We start from the raw sequence: 12,102 nt of genomic DNA, 5'->3' as shown, positions 1-12,102 counted from the left end.
TAATTTAGAGTTTGAAGTTAACAAACCGTTTGAGGATGCATTTCAAAATCATTTGTTCCTTTCTGATTTCCTGATGTTCAATCCGTCCAAACTTAACTAAATTGATCATTCTCAGCATGAAGTCAAACACCACCACTTCAGATACCATCATTATATCTCTGCTTACTGAAGTGAATGCATGCAGCCTTAAAAGGTCTGTCTACTTTTACACAACTGAATTTAATCTTAGTGTGTCTAAAGTTTTACAGGACTGTTAGTGTACAGTTTTATTATTATTGTGCTGCTGTGTTTTTTTGTCTTTCATGGATTGTTATAATCAATGTATTATTGCAATCTGGCGCCCCCTTGTTGAATCAGTAAGTTACAGAGACAGTAAATGTAATAACCCTTAAATGTATCATCATTCTTTCATTAATATTGTTAATCATTGTCACAGCTTAATTTTTAAATAAGGCTAAACTTCGGAAAATCTGTTTTATTGTTATTCACTGGATGTTTATATGATAAAATACACTGAACCTAAAGGGTAAAAGACCAGAGAATGAAAGCTCTAAAAATGACAACACATGTATTTGTTAACAGCTTTTATTACCCCATACTTTGCACAATACAAACAAATGCACATCTAGTGTAGTTTTGGGGGGATGTATTATACTCTACAAGAGCATTACTTCATGAACATCATGTAAATATTCATTATTTTTCTCTTACATTCCATCACCCACAGCAATACGAAAAGTACACAGCTAAAGAGACAAAAATATTCTATGGCCTTTGTGCAGGGAAGTAGGGGAAATCATTCTAGATCACTATCCACATCATTCAATATGCAAGAGCAGAACAAATAAATGCAGGACATTTTGGTTTATTCTCGATAATCAGACTTTTCACAGAATGTCAGATCATTGAAAATACTTTTGAGTGAAATGCAATTAAAGTCATTAGGTAATAAATTAAAGCAGGGGTGACCAAGTGGGGCCTGTGACATTACTTTGAAGGTGGTCACTATCAATAAACAAACTGGCTTGGGTTTAGCCGAACACTGATTTCACTGAACTACAAATTGGGCTGCTATAATTAAACCTAATCAGCAAATATTGATCAATTACCCTGTGCTAGAAAGCTAAACATCACCTTTAACCATCTGAAAGATAAGACTGCAACGCTTCAGGCAGACAGTGAGCAACTGTCGAATTCAGCAAATGGACAAGGCCTCTTCAAACAGGGATGTGGTAGAAATTGCATAGAGCGCTGAGGGAAGTCTGCTAGCAACTGTAAGTGAGCTCCTAAAACTGAGACGTAGAAAAAAAGCACAGCTGAAGAAGGCTATCATTTATCAGGACCTTATTGGTGTGAGGAGTTGTGCTGCCAACCTTCCTGCTCACACTATTCACTAACTACTGAAGATGCCGGATTAAGCATGGATAGAGCGATTCCTCGTGGAAAGGCTTTTTTCCGTCTCTCGTCTTCCAGCAGTGGAACGGATGGTTTCTTCTCTGAAACACATTCAAACATGTTGGTCCTGTCTTATCCTCTGGACTCATTCACTGGGCTCATATCTGAAACAGAAAAGCAATAACAGTGTCACAAATTAGAAACTTATATCAATATCTAACATAAATCTTTGACCATTTTAATAGTAAAAAGTACTGAACAGCAGAGATTCATCATGAAGGGCCGTATAGTGTTTTTAAATTACTACCAAATATTTTCTATTGCACACCAATTGAGTTCTGGTTTTTGTATCGTAAAGGGGTCTTCCTTGGTGTATTTTGGATATGAAATATTAATGTATTTTGGATAATCTTTATGTATTTTGCTTACAGAAAGTTTAAAATGTCAACTATTTGTTCGTTTCTTTTGTTTAAATGTTCGAAATAGAGTTTTTCCAATTGCATTTTTCAAGCAACCAGAAATGGAATATTCTGGATGATGATGACACTCACCTCTGCAATCGTTTTCTGATTTCTTTGATCTGCTCATTTTTCTTGGTCAGGATCTCCTTCATGTTGCGGTAGGCTGCAGTTTGCTGGAACTTCTTGTCCAACTCCTGCAAAACAAACACAATCATAACACGTGATATACGATTGGTCCAAACTTGACACCATCTGTTAACTAAAGATGCATTTAGCTGCAGATAAACACTGCAGTTGAAGTACCTTCTCTGCCAGGGACAGCTGCTCCTGCACTCGCAGCAGGTCGTGTTTGGCAGAGATCAGGTTCTCCTGCAAACTCTTATGGGACACAGAGTTGGCACTAAGAGACTTTTCGTAGTCCACCTTCAGAGCAGCCACGGTGTCCTCCAGACTACCGATCTCCTGGGATCGAGCAGCAAACTTAAAGGAAAAATACATAACATATAAGTTCAGATAGAGTGAATGGCAATTATCGCTATCACTACAGAATCTATTCCTACTCAGAGCCACAGTAAGAAAAGCAACACTTTGGTCCGCTGGGTACATACCATTCCAGGTCCAAGTTAGCAGATAAAACCAAATGACAGCAAATATTCAGATGCAGCAAATAAAAATACAAAGGTGGGAGAAAAAAATGGATGAATGAAATGCAAACACAAAAGATTAGGCTACTTTACGAACCAAAGCGCAACAGTACCTGCTGTTCACCTTGCACCTTCTGAAGGTCTTTCAGAGCTCTCTCTGCCTTGCTTCTGTCATCCAGTGCACTCGTTGCCTGGGAGAATACATATATAGCAGATAATTCATGTAAACTAGTGGATCAAATACAAGAAAATATGCTCTGTGTGTGAAACATTTATGAATGACTATACCTGGGATTCTAAAGTCCGCAGCCTGGTTTTCAGTTTATCATTTTCCTCCTGTAGTCTGGCTATCTCCTTGAGAAACATTTAAGACAAGCATGAAGGAGTGCACAACTTTCTAGAAGTAATCTGTATTTGTAATTCATGAAATACATTCCTTTACCTTGTTGAGAAGTTCAGACACCCCACCTTCATTGAGTGGTGCTAGCTTAGGTTTGCTTGTTTCTTGGTTTTTCTGGGAATAAAGTAAACAATTAATAGAAAAAATGACCGGTTTTCATTTCTTAGTTTAATATACCTCCCTATTATTGTACAAGATCTAAAGGTAAAGAAAAAACATCTAGATTTTCTTAGAAATGTAAAGCTGGCAGGTGTCTTGTTTTTTAAAATGGTGTGAAAAAGGTAAACCAATGAAAGAGTGGAGTATTGCATTACAATGTTGATTTGATATCATGAAACCACACGTCAACCTCACTGATGTGTGACTTTTAAACCGCAGATATGTGTGAAGGGCAGGCGGCCTGTCATATAAAACGACTAAAAAGGGAACAGGAGCGCTCTTTAGATACTGCATTCCATGTGGGTGTGAATATCCTTTGAACAAATGATTAATGACAACTTTTATATTGACTGTGCCATGTGACACTCTGCATGAGCTGCACATTACTTACCTTATCAGGGGTTTTAAAGTCAGTCTTCTCAAATTCAGCCACTTGTTCTAACAGATCCCTATATGAGAAGAGAAAATAATTGAAGGGTGGAATTTTTTTTTAAATTACAGAGAAAGGAATACAAAAAAGCTTGAAATATTATATACTGATTTAAGAATAATTATAAAGAATGTGTCTATAAAATACAAAGGTTAAAAATATATTTTGTGAGCAACACTAAGTAAAACTGATCTGATAATAGTGTACCATCTCCTCTCACAGCTGTCACTTCACCACTGCAGTGTTTTGAGACATTAAAATAATCTACTATATGGCAGTTATATAGCTTTGGCAAGGAAAATAAACACCCTTGTTTTAGATGACAGTTTGGCACTTAAGCTATAAGATATGTTTGTGGTGAACAGAGCAGCACTCCGAAAAGCTTAAATGTGGTTTTTAAAAAGAAGATGAACACACGTAGATTGTGACACGGGGCGTATTCCTTGCTTAAAACACCATATCAGTCACGTAGGGCTGAGCCCTGAGAAAAAACAAAACAACTTTGAGGCTCATGTGCATGTTACAAACAAAAGACTGTTCCATAACATGCCCAGTGTGTTGACATGGTACAAGGTTATACAGGTCAGAAGTTAGGTTGAGTTCATCCAAGGACATTCAAATAGCATACGTTAATAATAAGCTGCATCAATGAATATTTTATGATTTTTTTTTACTCAGATAACGACAGATGATGGTGAGGAACATGGATAAGCTTCCTCAATTTCACCTTCGAAACAGGGAACATGATGACAAGACTAAGCTTTAGTTTGACATTAGTTATATATCAAAGCCAACATTTTTAAAACAGACACCAAAATGATTTATTTCTTCTAAATCTGTTAGTTATCATTCAGGTATATAAGACCTGACTTTATCTGTGCCAAAAGCTTAAATACACAAAAAGTGCAAAGTACATTCCGACAGCAGTTTGACCGTGATCTATCTATATTAGTGGTATGAGGTGCATGCCTGCATTGCTCTATGTTCAGGCTTGTAATATGAAGAGGCACTTTTGGCATCCTTGCTTTCTTACAGCAGCAAGCATGATGATAAATGATCCTGAAAAAAAGCCTATTAGGTTATTGTCAGCTAATAAGCTTCTAATAGCAAAAAAGAAAGAGTGTTTTTAAAATAAACTTCATCTCAAACATCTGAAACAGCAGTACATTTTCAATTATTGTAACAAATGTGTAACAATTTCTAAATAAAATCATTTAATTGTATTCAAAAAGGAAACGGATACATAGTCAGTTCTTCTAAATTACAAAAGACACATATAAATGATCCCTATTGATGATAAGCAATGCAGAAAGAAATTCCTTTAATTGGAACATTTTGTTACAACATATGATCTTTTCTAATATGGTTGAATTGACATTGTGGTTTTCAGGCTGAATGAACATAGCTGCAAAAAAGGGAATGGAAAAAAAGGGTTAAATTCACATTGTGTATGCAAGCATGTGGCTTGGCAATGACCTTTTTGCGTGGCATAAACTCTAACATGCAAGATATCCAAACCTAAACAGGAGGAAGTGGTTAAAAGTAAAGTAGTTTTTTCTCATGAACTCAAAGGTGTATCAAATGTTTAGAGGAGCCTTTCTCGCTTCTTGCCTTGGTGTGGTACTCTGTTTGACCTTGAACCGTCACATCATTCCATCCATACTATTTTAAATTTCAACTTTTTCACAGTTTATTTAATGTGGAAGAATGAGACATGGGATTATTTTAGGTGCAAACAAGTGCGAATAAGATTTCCTTTTTTCTTTTCATGACTTATAAGGCGCTGTATAATACATCATACCTCGATAAGAACATCATATACTACTGTGGAAGTAAATATCACGTTGACCTTAAGACAAATGTTTTCTGTGTGTTCTTGCGTCCATAAACCAAAGCATTCATCTGGTTGCATCTTTAGAATTTATTTAATTTATTATCATAATAGTTATAGTTTATTTTGTTTTTAAATTCTGTTTTTCTTAGTACTGTTTCTGTTTCTGATTTTATGTAAAGCGTATTTGAGCATCAGGAAAAGCGCTATACAAATTAAATGTATTATTATTATTAATTGTATTTCACATTACAATATTTAACCTTACATTCTGTTTCTTTCACCTGCTCTATTTTTATTCAAATCTATCGTACTCTGTTCATTTGTACTATTTTTATTTTTGTATTATTATTATTGTTATTTTGTTGTCTTATGTCCTTTATATAATATGTTGCACTGTTGTAGGAGCTCGGGACTTAAGATTTTCATTGCCATAACTACACTGTAGCTGTGCAGTGTGCACATGATAATAAAACCCTTGAATCTTGAACCTGAATGTGTTTCCTTCCTCCCTGCTCACCTGTTCTCCAGCTCTGAGATATCACTCTGCAGTCGGAGGTAAAACTTCTCGGCCTGTGAGAAGAGCTGCCTGAGCAGCAGCACGTTGGTGTGGGCTGTGTTGATCAGCTCCATCTCCACCTCCCCACGCACCACCACCTGCAGCCCATCCAGCATCTCCTTCACCTCGTCCACTGTGAAGGTTTCCTCCACCAGCCTTCAGAGAGAAACATACACATTACAGTTCCAACCCACTGTTGTTATATACTGTATATTTTAAATTAGAAGTGGGATTTACATAAAAACAATGATAAAAGAAAGGTAAGGTTGACAAGTTACCTGCTATCTTTGAGTTCCTCGAAGCAGGAGTCAATAGTCTTTAGTCTCAGGACCCTCTTTGAACGTGCAAATCGCATGTAATTGATGACTTCATTTTGATGCTGTTCATTGAACCCAAATTCAGCCTACATGGAGACATGGATAGAGAATAGATTGTCATCACTGATGTAAAATGGACAGAGAGAGAGAGAAGCTAATGAAAACCACAACTAGCTTATGAGCTATCTTGAAGAGGATTTCCCCCTGCTAATATGTGTCGGCCTATTCACATGAGCTTGCCCATACTGTGTGCTAACTGGGGCTAACTGTCTAACAGTCATTTAATAAAACAGAGCGAGAACATTAGCATACTAACTTCCAAAAGCAAACAGGTGGCCTGGCTACCCCCATAACCACAAATGAACGAAACTACTTACCATGGTGGCTGTGCAGCTAATGTTAACGTTACTAGCTTAGCTTGTAGACTGGTGATAAAAAGAGAAATGGGTGTTTCAGCCTATAATGTAGGCCACGCAGCAAACAGACTAGAAGCAAACGGAAAGGTGGTGGAGTCGAGGGTTCTACTAAACTATTTTGTAGTAATAGCTCAACTCAGTGAGGAGGCTAAACCGGGTTAAATCATAGCTATAAGATTATCTGGCAGATTGGCTAGCCTAGCTTTCCAGCTAGTGTTTGCCTTGAGAATGCCTTGGTAACGGAGAAGAGCGTCATTGCCTTGGTTACTAGGGGTGCGTTCAACGGCGCTACGTATTGCGTGCAACATGAAAGTTATGGTCGAATGATTGTTATAATATAATATATATTCATGAAACATCATAAAAGAAATGTGCATGCTTATTAATATCAAAACATGTATTACACGCTTTGTAAAAACATGTTTTTGTAAAAAAAAAAATTCAAGTAATATTAAATGTTGTCTAATTTATTGTAAAAGTCTCCGTCATTCATTAATATCGAATTATTAAGTAATTAATTGTACAGGTTATAAGTGCAAGAAGGTCAATATAATTTATTTTAAAGCATGTTTTTTCTGTCTTCGTCACTGTATAGTATTAAGCAGTAGATGGCAGTATTGAACTAGTGGGTCACTCGGTATTAGACCTCTGCTCCTCATCAGTAGCTTCCTCTGAGAAAATCTCCTTTTTTTCTGTTGCGCCCATGACATGTATAATCTCATATATTCATTTATATGTTTTAGCAATGGGTCCTCGTTTGACATAATAGTTGGACATAAAAGCTTTTGATTGGGATCTTAAAATGAAACAGCTGTGCAAAATACGATGGCATATTTGACACTGACTGCCACAATGTTGAGTACATTTACCAGTCACATAAAACCAATGACAGTATGTTTTAAAGTATGACTGTTTTTCTTTTGTATCTTCTAACATGTTTCATTGGTAATCATAGAGCAATGCAGCATTTTCCTCCTTGATCCTTCTCCTTTCCTCAGCCATGTTTTCCATCCCCTGCCTTTCCAATGTCTTCACCTGTCTCTTGTGCTCCTGCAGATCAGGGGCCCCCATTTGGTGGGGTCGTTTACTTCCAACCTTCTCTTTCTGTCCCTTGATGTATGCAAGATCTTTTAAAGGAATCATTTTCTCTCTGCTGCAGGAACAGTTAATGTGGGCTTGGATCACACAGCCATCACAGCCTCCCCTCTCACAACTGGTAATCTGACACTTGCAAGTCAAAATATGAAATAATTGGTCTAACTTGACACTGAACCTCTCTTTGGCATCAAGTTTGCCCTTCCCAATGGAACACTTCACTGCCTGATTCCAGACCTCCTTGAGCTTGGACATGATGGTGGTCACCTTTTCATTTATAACAGGTGGTTTGAAAAGAGCATTCGCTTTGCTCCACTGACCAATCAGACCAGGGAAGATATCACCCACCAGCTGGTCCACTGGGTAGTTCCTTCTATCATCTTTACTTTGATCCCTCAAGTAGATGCCATACCTCAGGATATCCCTCACAGTTGGCAGTTCAGACACCAACAGCTCTCGCCCAGTGCCAACAAGATTATTCAAATGAGAAGTCGATTTTGCCCTTGTTTTAACTTGAGCCATTTCAACTAGTTCACACTGAAAACACTGATACACAAGTAAGTTTAATTTCCTGTAAATTTCACTTCAGACAGGAACATAAAAGCCCTGACTTCAAAATAAAAGACCCCCAACTTAATATCTTTTTTCCAGAAGAATAGCAAATAATCGAAAAATAGATCATATTCAACTGCAAATTGATGTAGGTTAGGATTATCAGAATTGAAAAATATCTTCAGATTTATGTTCTACACGCCAAAAAAAAAGTATGGGCCGCCCTAATAGAGCATGTATATCTCTTTAAATTCCTAATGGCTGCTAGCACCACAACAACAGTTTGGTGGATTAAGCATATGGCAGTATTTATTTACCAACTTAAATACAATTATCCAGTTTATAGTATTCTTCTTCAATGCATGTTTCAACTAATCTACTGATTGGACTCATAATGGCTGCTTTTTCATCATTAAAAACGAATCTGTCTTCACGTGAGCCAATTGAAAACTTAATAGAAATTGAATGGCTACTTGCTATTTATCAATGAAACCAAAAGGACATCTCTATCCAAAAACCAATGACACCAGTGTTAAGATGGTTTTTTTAAGAAGAAAAAAAAAGGAAACTTTCCTCATGTCTCTCTAGCTGTAATTAAATTAGACTAACAGGCAGCACATGGTTGGTCACCTAATCAGATACATCAGAATGTGACCACTCAGTGTTGCCCTGCTTCCCTGTGCAACATCAGTCAGACACAGGGACCAAGATGTTTCCCCTTTACCTTCAATCGCGGTGAGTCACTTACATTTTGAAACAGGTACTAGACACCTTAAAACCATATTCTGAAGGGTCAGATATTAGGCTACTCTTTTCAGTTTTTGGCCCTGGGAGTCCCTGGGGCTGCCTGTCAACAGTGGTCAGTTAGACCACCTCCTAGGAACTAGCAAACTCTCAAATATATTAGATTGTACAATACTGAAGATCATTGCAAAGCAAAGGTGTTAAAATAAATAAATGTATTGACAAATGTAATGTTTAATAAACAATTAAGCAATGTGAAGCATTTCAATAAAACATTGTAGGCACTACAACCATACGTTTGTAATAGATGCATTTAAAGTAAACTGTTGTATAAGAATGATATGACATGAAAAAACATTATTATAAATGTACTTAAGGTTGTGTATGCAGGTGTTTATTTTTTTCAAGTTGCCATTTCATATCAAAGCGATATGACACGTTGTGCCAGTAAATGTGTGGCCAGATAATTTTTGTTCTGGTCTCAATTTTTATGTAGGCCTAACTTGTGCTCACTGTTATAATAATAGGAAGTATTGCTGCATTGGTAGTACTTTGTCCCTAGATGGCACAATAATCTTTATTTTTCCAGGTCTCTGTTTGTATTTAGCAGGCCCCCGGAACTGGAAACCTGCACTTTAAGGGTTTTATTTGGCAATATATTGTAAGCTAACAAGAAGTGTTATATGCAGATAAATGCACATGTAAAAATAGGAGAAGGTAAGGAGTTATTTAGTTTAGATCAATTCAACAAAAGGCGTTTAGACATTTACTCTAAGCAAAGTGACTGTCAAAATCGAACTATTAGTTAATACGAGTCTATATTTGAGTGTTTTGAGCATGGTTAATACATTCAGTATGATGTATCTGGCTAATTCAATGTTCGCTTATTCACTCTTACAAATGGAAACTAAAGATTCTCTATATAACCCAGTCAGCACCAGCCCCGTGCAATTCACTGCTCCGAGGTCAGTTGTCGGCTGCATGTATCAATACAAACACGGAAGGAAATTGAGAAGAACTGATCTCGGGTCGGCCTCTCGATAATTCCGCGTCGAGACAAACCAATCAGCTGACAGCCGCATGACAGGCAGGCCTCACGCTTGCGCAGTAGCACTCTCTTGGTATCAGGAATATGGCAGCGTCCTGAGCCCTGTTGGGGGGAATACGGCGTAACTGAGCACCTTCAGCACCAAAGTGGGAAAACTGAGAAGCACCACCCGCACTCGGAGGAGGGTGGGGGGCTGAGGGACGGCTTCGACAATTACCCGTTAGCGAATTTACAGGTAATTGCAACCGTTTGCACCTGCCACTGTCTCCAAGCCATCTTCTCCATGTTTGCTTGATTGAACCCCGCTGCTAATGCGACTAGCTAGCTCTTCTGCAAAACCCGAGTACAGTGCTAGGTAGCCGCTAGCTTGAGGCTAACCCAACATTAGCCTGCCACAGCCCCTTTTTTGCATTTAGCAAACAAACGCTGATAACAATAGTCTATGGGCTATCTTTTATTCTTGTGAGGAGGAGCAGCACTATTGACATCTATATAATGTGCTGTCGTTCTTGTTTTTAGCCAGTTAACCGTGTAGGCCCGCTACAATGAAGGATAGTTTGGCTAAGCGTTTGAAAGCCAGGTAACGTTAATTCTGTTTGTCATGGATTTACTTGACAGATCGGGATCCAGCGCTCAAAATCAAATGGACTTAAGAATCGCGGACAGCTTTTTCAACGCATTTTGTGTAACCTATATGTTTATATCTCTAGTCACGTGTAAAACAAACTGCAAGCAAGTGGTTCATTAAATAGAGCCATATAAGATGAAGTAGAGTAAGTGCAAGTTGACAGGGAGATGATTCACATAATTTGCAAATAAGAGGAGGACATTGCAACACGTCTTAAGTGCAGAAACGGCTTTTAAGAAGAAAACCACATTGCAGAAACCAGAATTATATGTGCTTAATGTTTCTGGCTATGTCAAAAAAATCCTATAGGCTATGCTTTTATTCTGCTGTCAGTTCAGACATGGTTTATGTTCAACTTGGTATTAACTGGAGATGTTAGAAAAAGTTAGGCCCATATAATGATGTAATAACAGATGATCATTTGACCCTTGTACCCACACTGATGCTGATGCAGTTTACATATCATTTTTATTGTGCTTTTCAAAGGAAACTGCTGATTCAACTCTTTTTTTTCTTCACAGCTGTGAGAGACATGGAAGAAAACAGAATGAAGTAGCAAAGGAGAGCAAAGGAGTTGTTAACACAGTATTACATGGTTAATTGTCGTGGAACTTAGAGTTTAACTTGCGTCTGTAGTTTGTGTTTGTGGTAACTAACCAGTAATATGGTTGATAGTCTGTTTACAGTTGTTCAGATCCCATTTCAAAAGCCGTGTTTGCTAATGTTGATGAAAAGTTGTGAGTCCTGTCTGGAACAAGTTTTCATGTAAATGGTGTGTGCTTTGCTTTGGGTCTGGTTCCATTTTCATTGACTGTTATTCCCTTGTTTGACTTCTATTTTTTGCTCAAGGATAGCCCATCATTAAATTGCTATTGATCTGCATACAGGCAGGAAGAGGTGGGAGGAGTAATCACATGACTCAATCCTGGAATCTGGCTTGACTTTTAAACTCCTCACAAAACGCTTTCAACCCAGTAATGTATTAGAAACTGCACTGCCCTCTGCAGAAGCAAAGAGCATGCTGTGCACTGCTTGCTGTTAACATCTCCTATTGTGCATTCCATCAGCCCCCCGCTCTGGATTAAATTCATTATGCAGCTCCGTGAATGTGTCAGAAAGAAAAAAAAACTGTTGATACAAAACTTGGCTCTTGACGTTTCCTTGCAGCTTTGTTTCTCATGCACAGGCATCAATTATTGAGACCCAGACACTGGCTAATTTTTAAAGGTCCAAGTCCAGTGTTGGTGGACCTGCTGTCCCTTGATTCAGCCGCACACAGAAATGGAGAGGAAGGAAAACTGGAGTCAGATTTTTCCAGGATCCTGGCAGAGTGCTGACACAGGTTCCTCTTGTCACAGTGCAGCCACCAGCAAAATACTGCACTAAGGATAGGAGAGGAATTTGCTTTAATCTTTTTTTTTAC

General features: G+C 37.9%; 2 protein-coding genes across 8 annotated transcripts in view; one reads left to right on the top strand and one right to left on the bottom strand.

Moving 5' to 3' along the window:
* Positions 1-569: 569 nt before the first annotated feature.
* On the bottom strand, positions 570-6,869 carry lztfl1 (leucine zipper transcription factor-like 1). Of its 2 annotated transcripts, none has more exons than XM_034213938.1 (10): positions 6,574-6,869; positions 6,158-6,282; positions 5,841-6,035; positions 3,451-3,508; positions 2,943-3,014; positions 2,789-2,854; positions 2,614-2,691; positions 2,160-2,336; positions 1,947-2,050; positions 570-1,559 (listed from the first exon to the last, which is right to left on the bottom strand). In XM_034213938.1, the coding sequence occupies exons 1-10, from the start codon at positions 6,574-6,576 to the stop codon at positions 1,541-1,543; spliced, it is 897 nt and encodes a 298-aa protein (XP_034069829.1). In that variant the 5' UTR covers positions 6,577-6,869; the 3' UTR covers positions 570-1,540. The 2 variants fall into 2 exon arrangements, with proteins under 2 accessions (XP_034069829.1, XP_034069830.1); XM_034213939.1 differs by having other exon boundaries at positions 2,160-2,318.
* A 3,256-nt stretch (positions 6,870-10,125) lies between these two features.
* LOC117544718 (dnaJ homolog subfamily C member 13-like) overlaps positions 10,126-12,102 on the top strand; it is a 29,906-nt gene continuing 27,929 nt past the window's right edge. For 4 of the 6 annotated variants that reach the window (XM_034214064.1, XM_034214061.1, XM_034214060.1 and 1 more), the window contains exon 1: positions 10,485-10,631. In XM_034214064.1, coding sequence (XP_034069955.1) covers positions 10,597-10,631 — 35 coding nt within the window. In that variant the 5' untranslated portion in view covers positions 10,485-10,596. Of the gene's footprint in view, positions 10,287-10,483; positions 10,632-12,102 lie in introns of those variants that run through there. The other 2 variants (XM_034214063.1, XM_034214062.1) reach the window with 2 other exon arrangements.

This window comes from Gymnodraco acuticeps, unplaced genomic scaffold, assembly GCF_902827175.1.
Source record: "Gymnodraco acuticeps unplaced genomic scaffold, fGymAcu1.1, whole genome shotgun sequence".
Taxonomy (NCBI): Eukaryota; Metazoa; Chordata; class Actinopteri; order Perciformes; family Bathydraconidae; genus Gymnodraco; species Gymnodraco acuticeps.
This window is presented reverse-complemented; position numbering and strand designations above follow the sequence as displayed.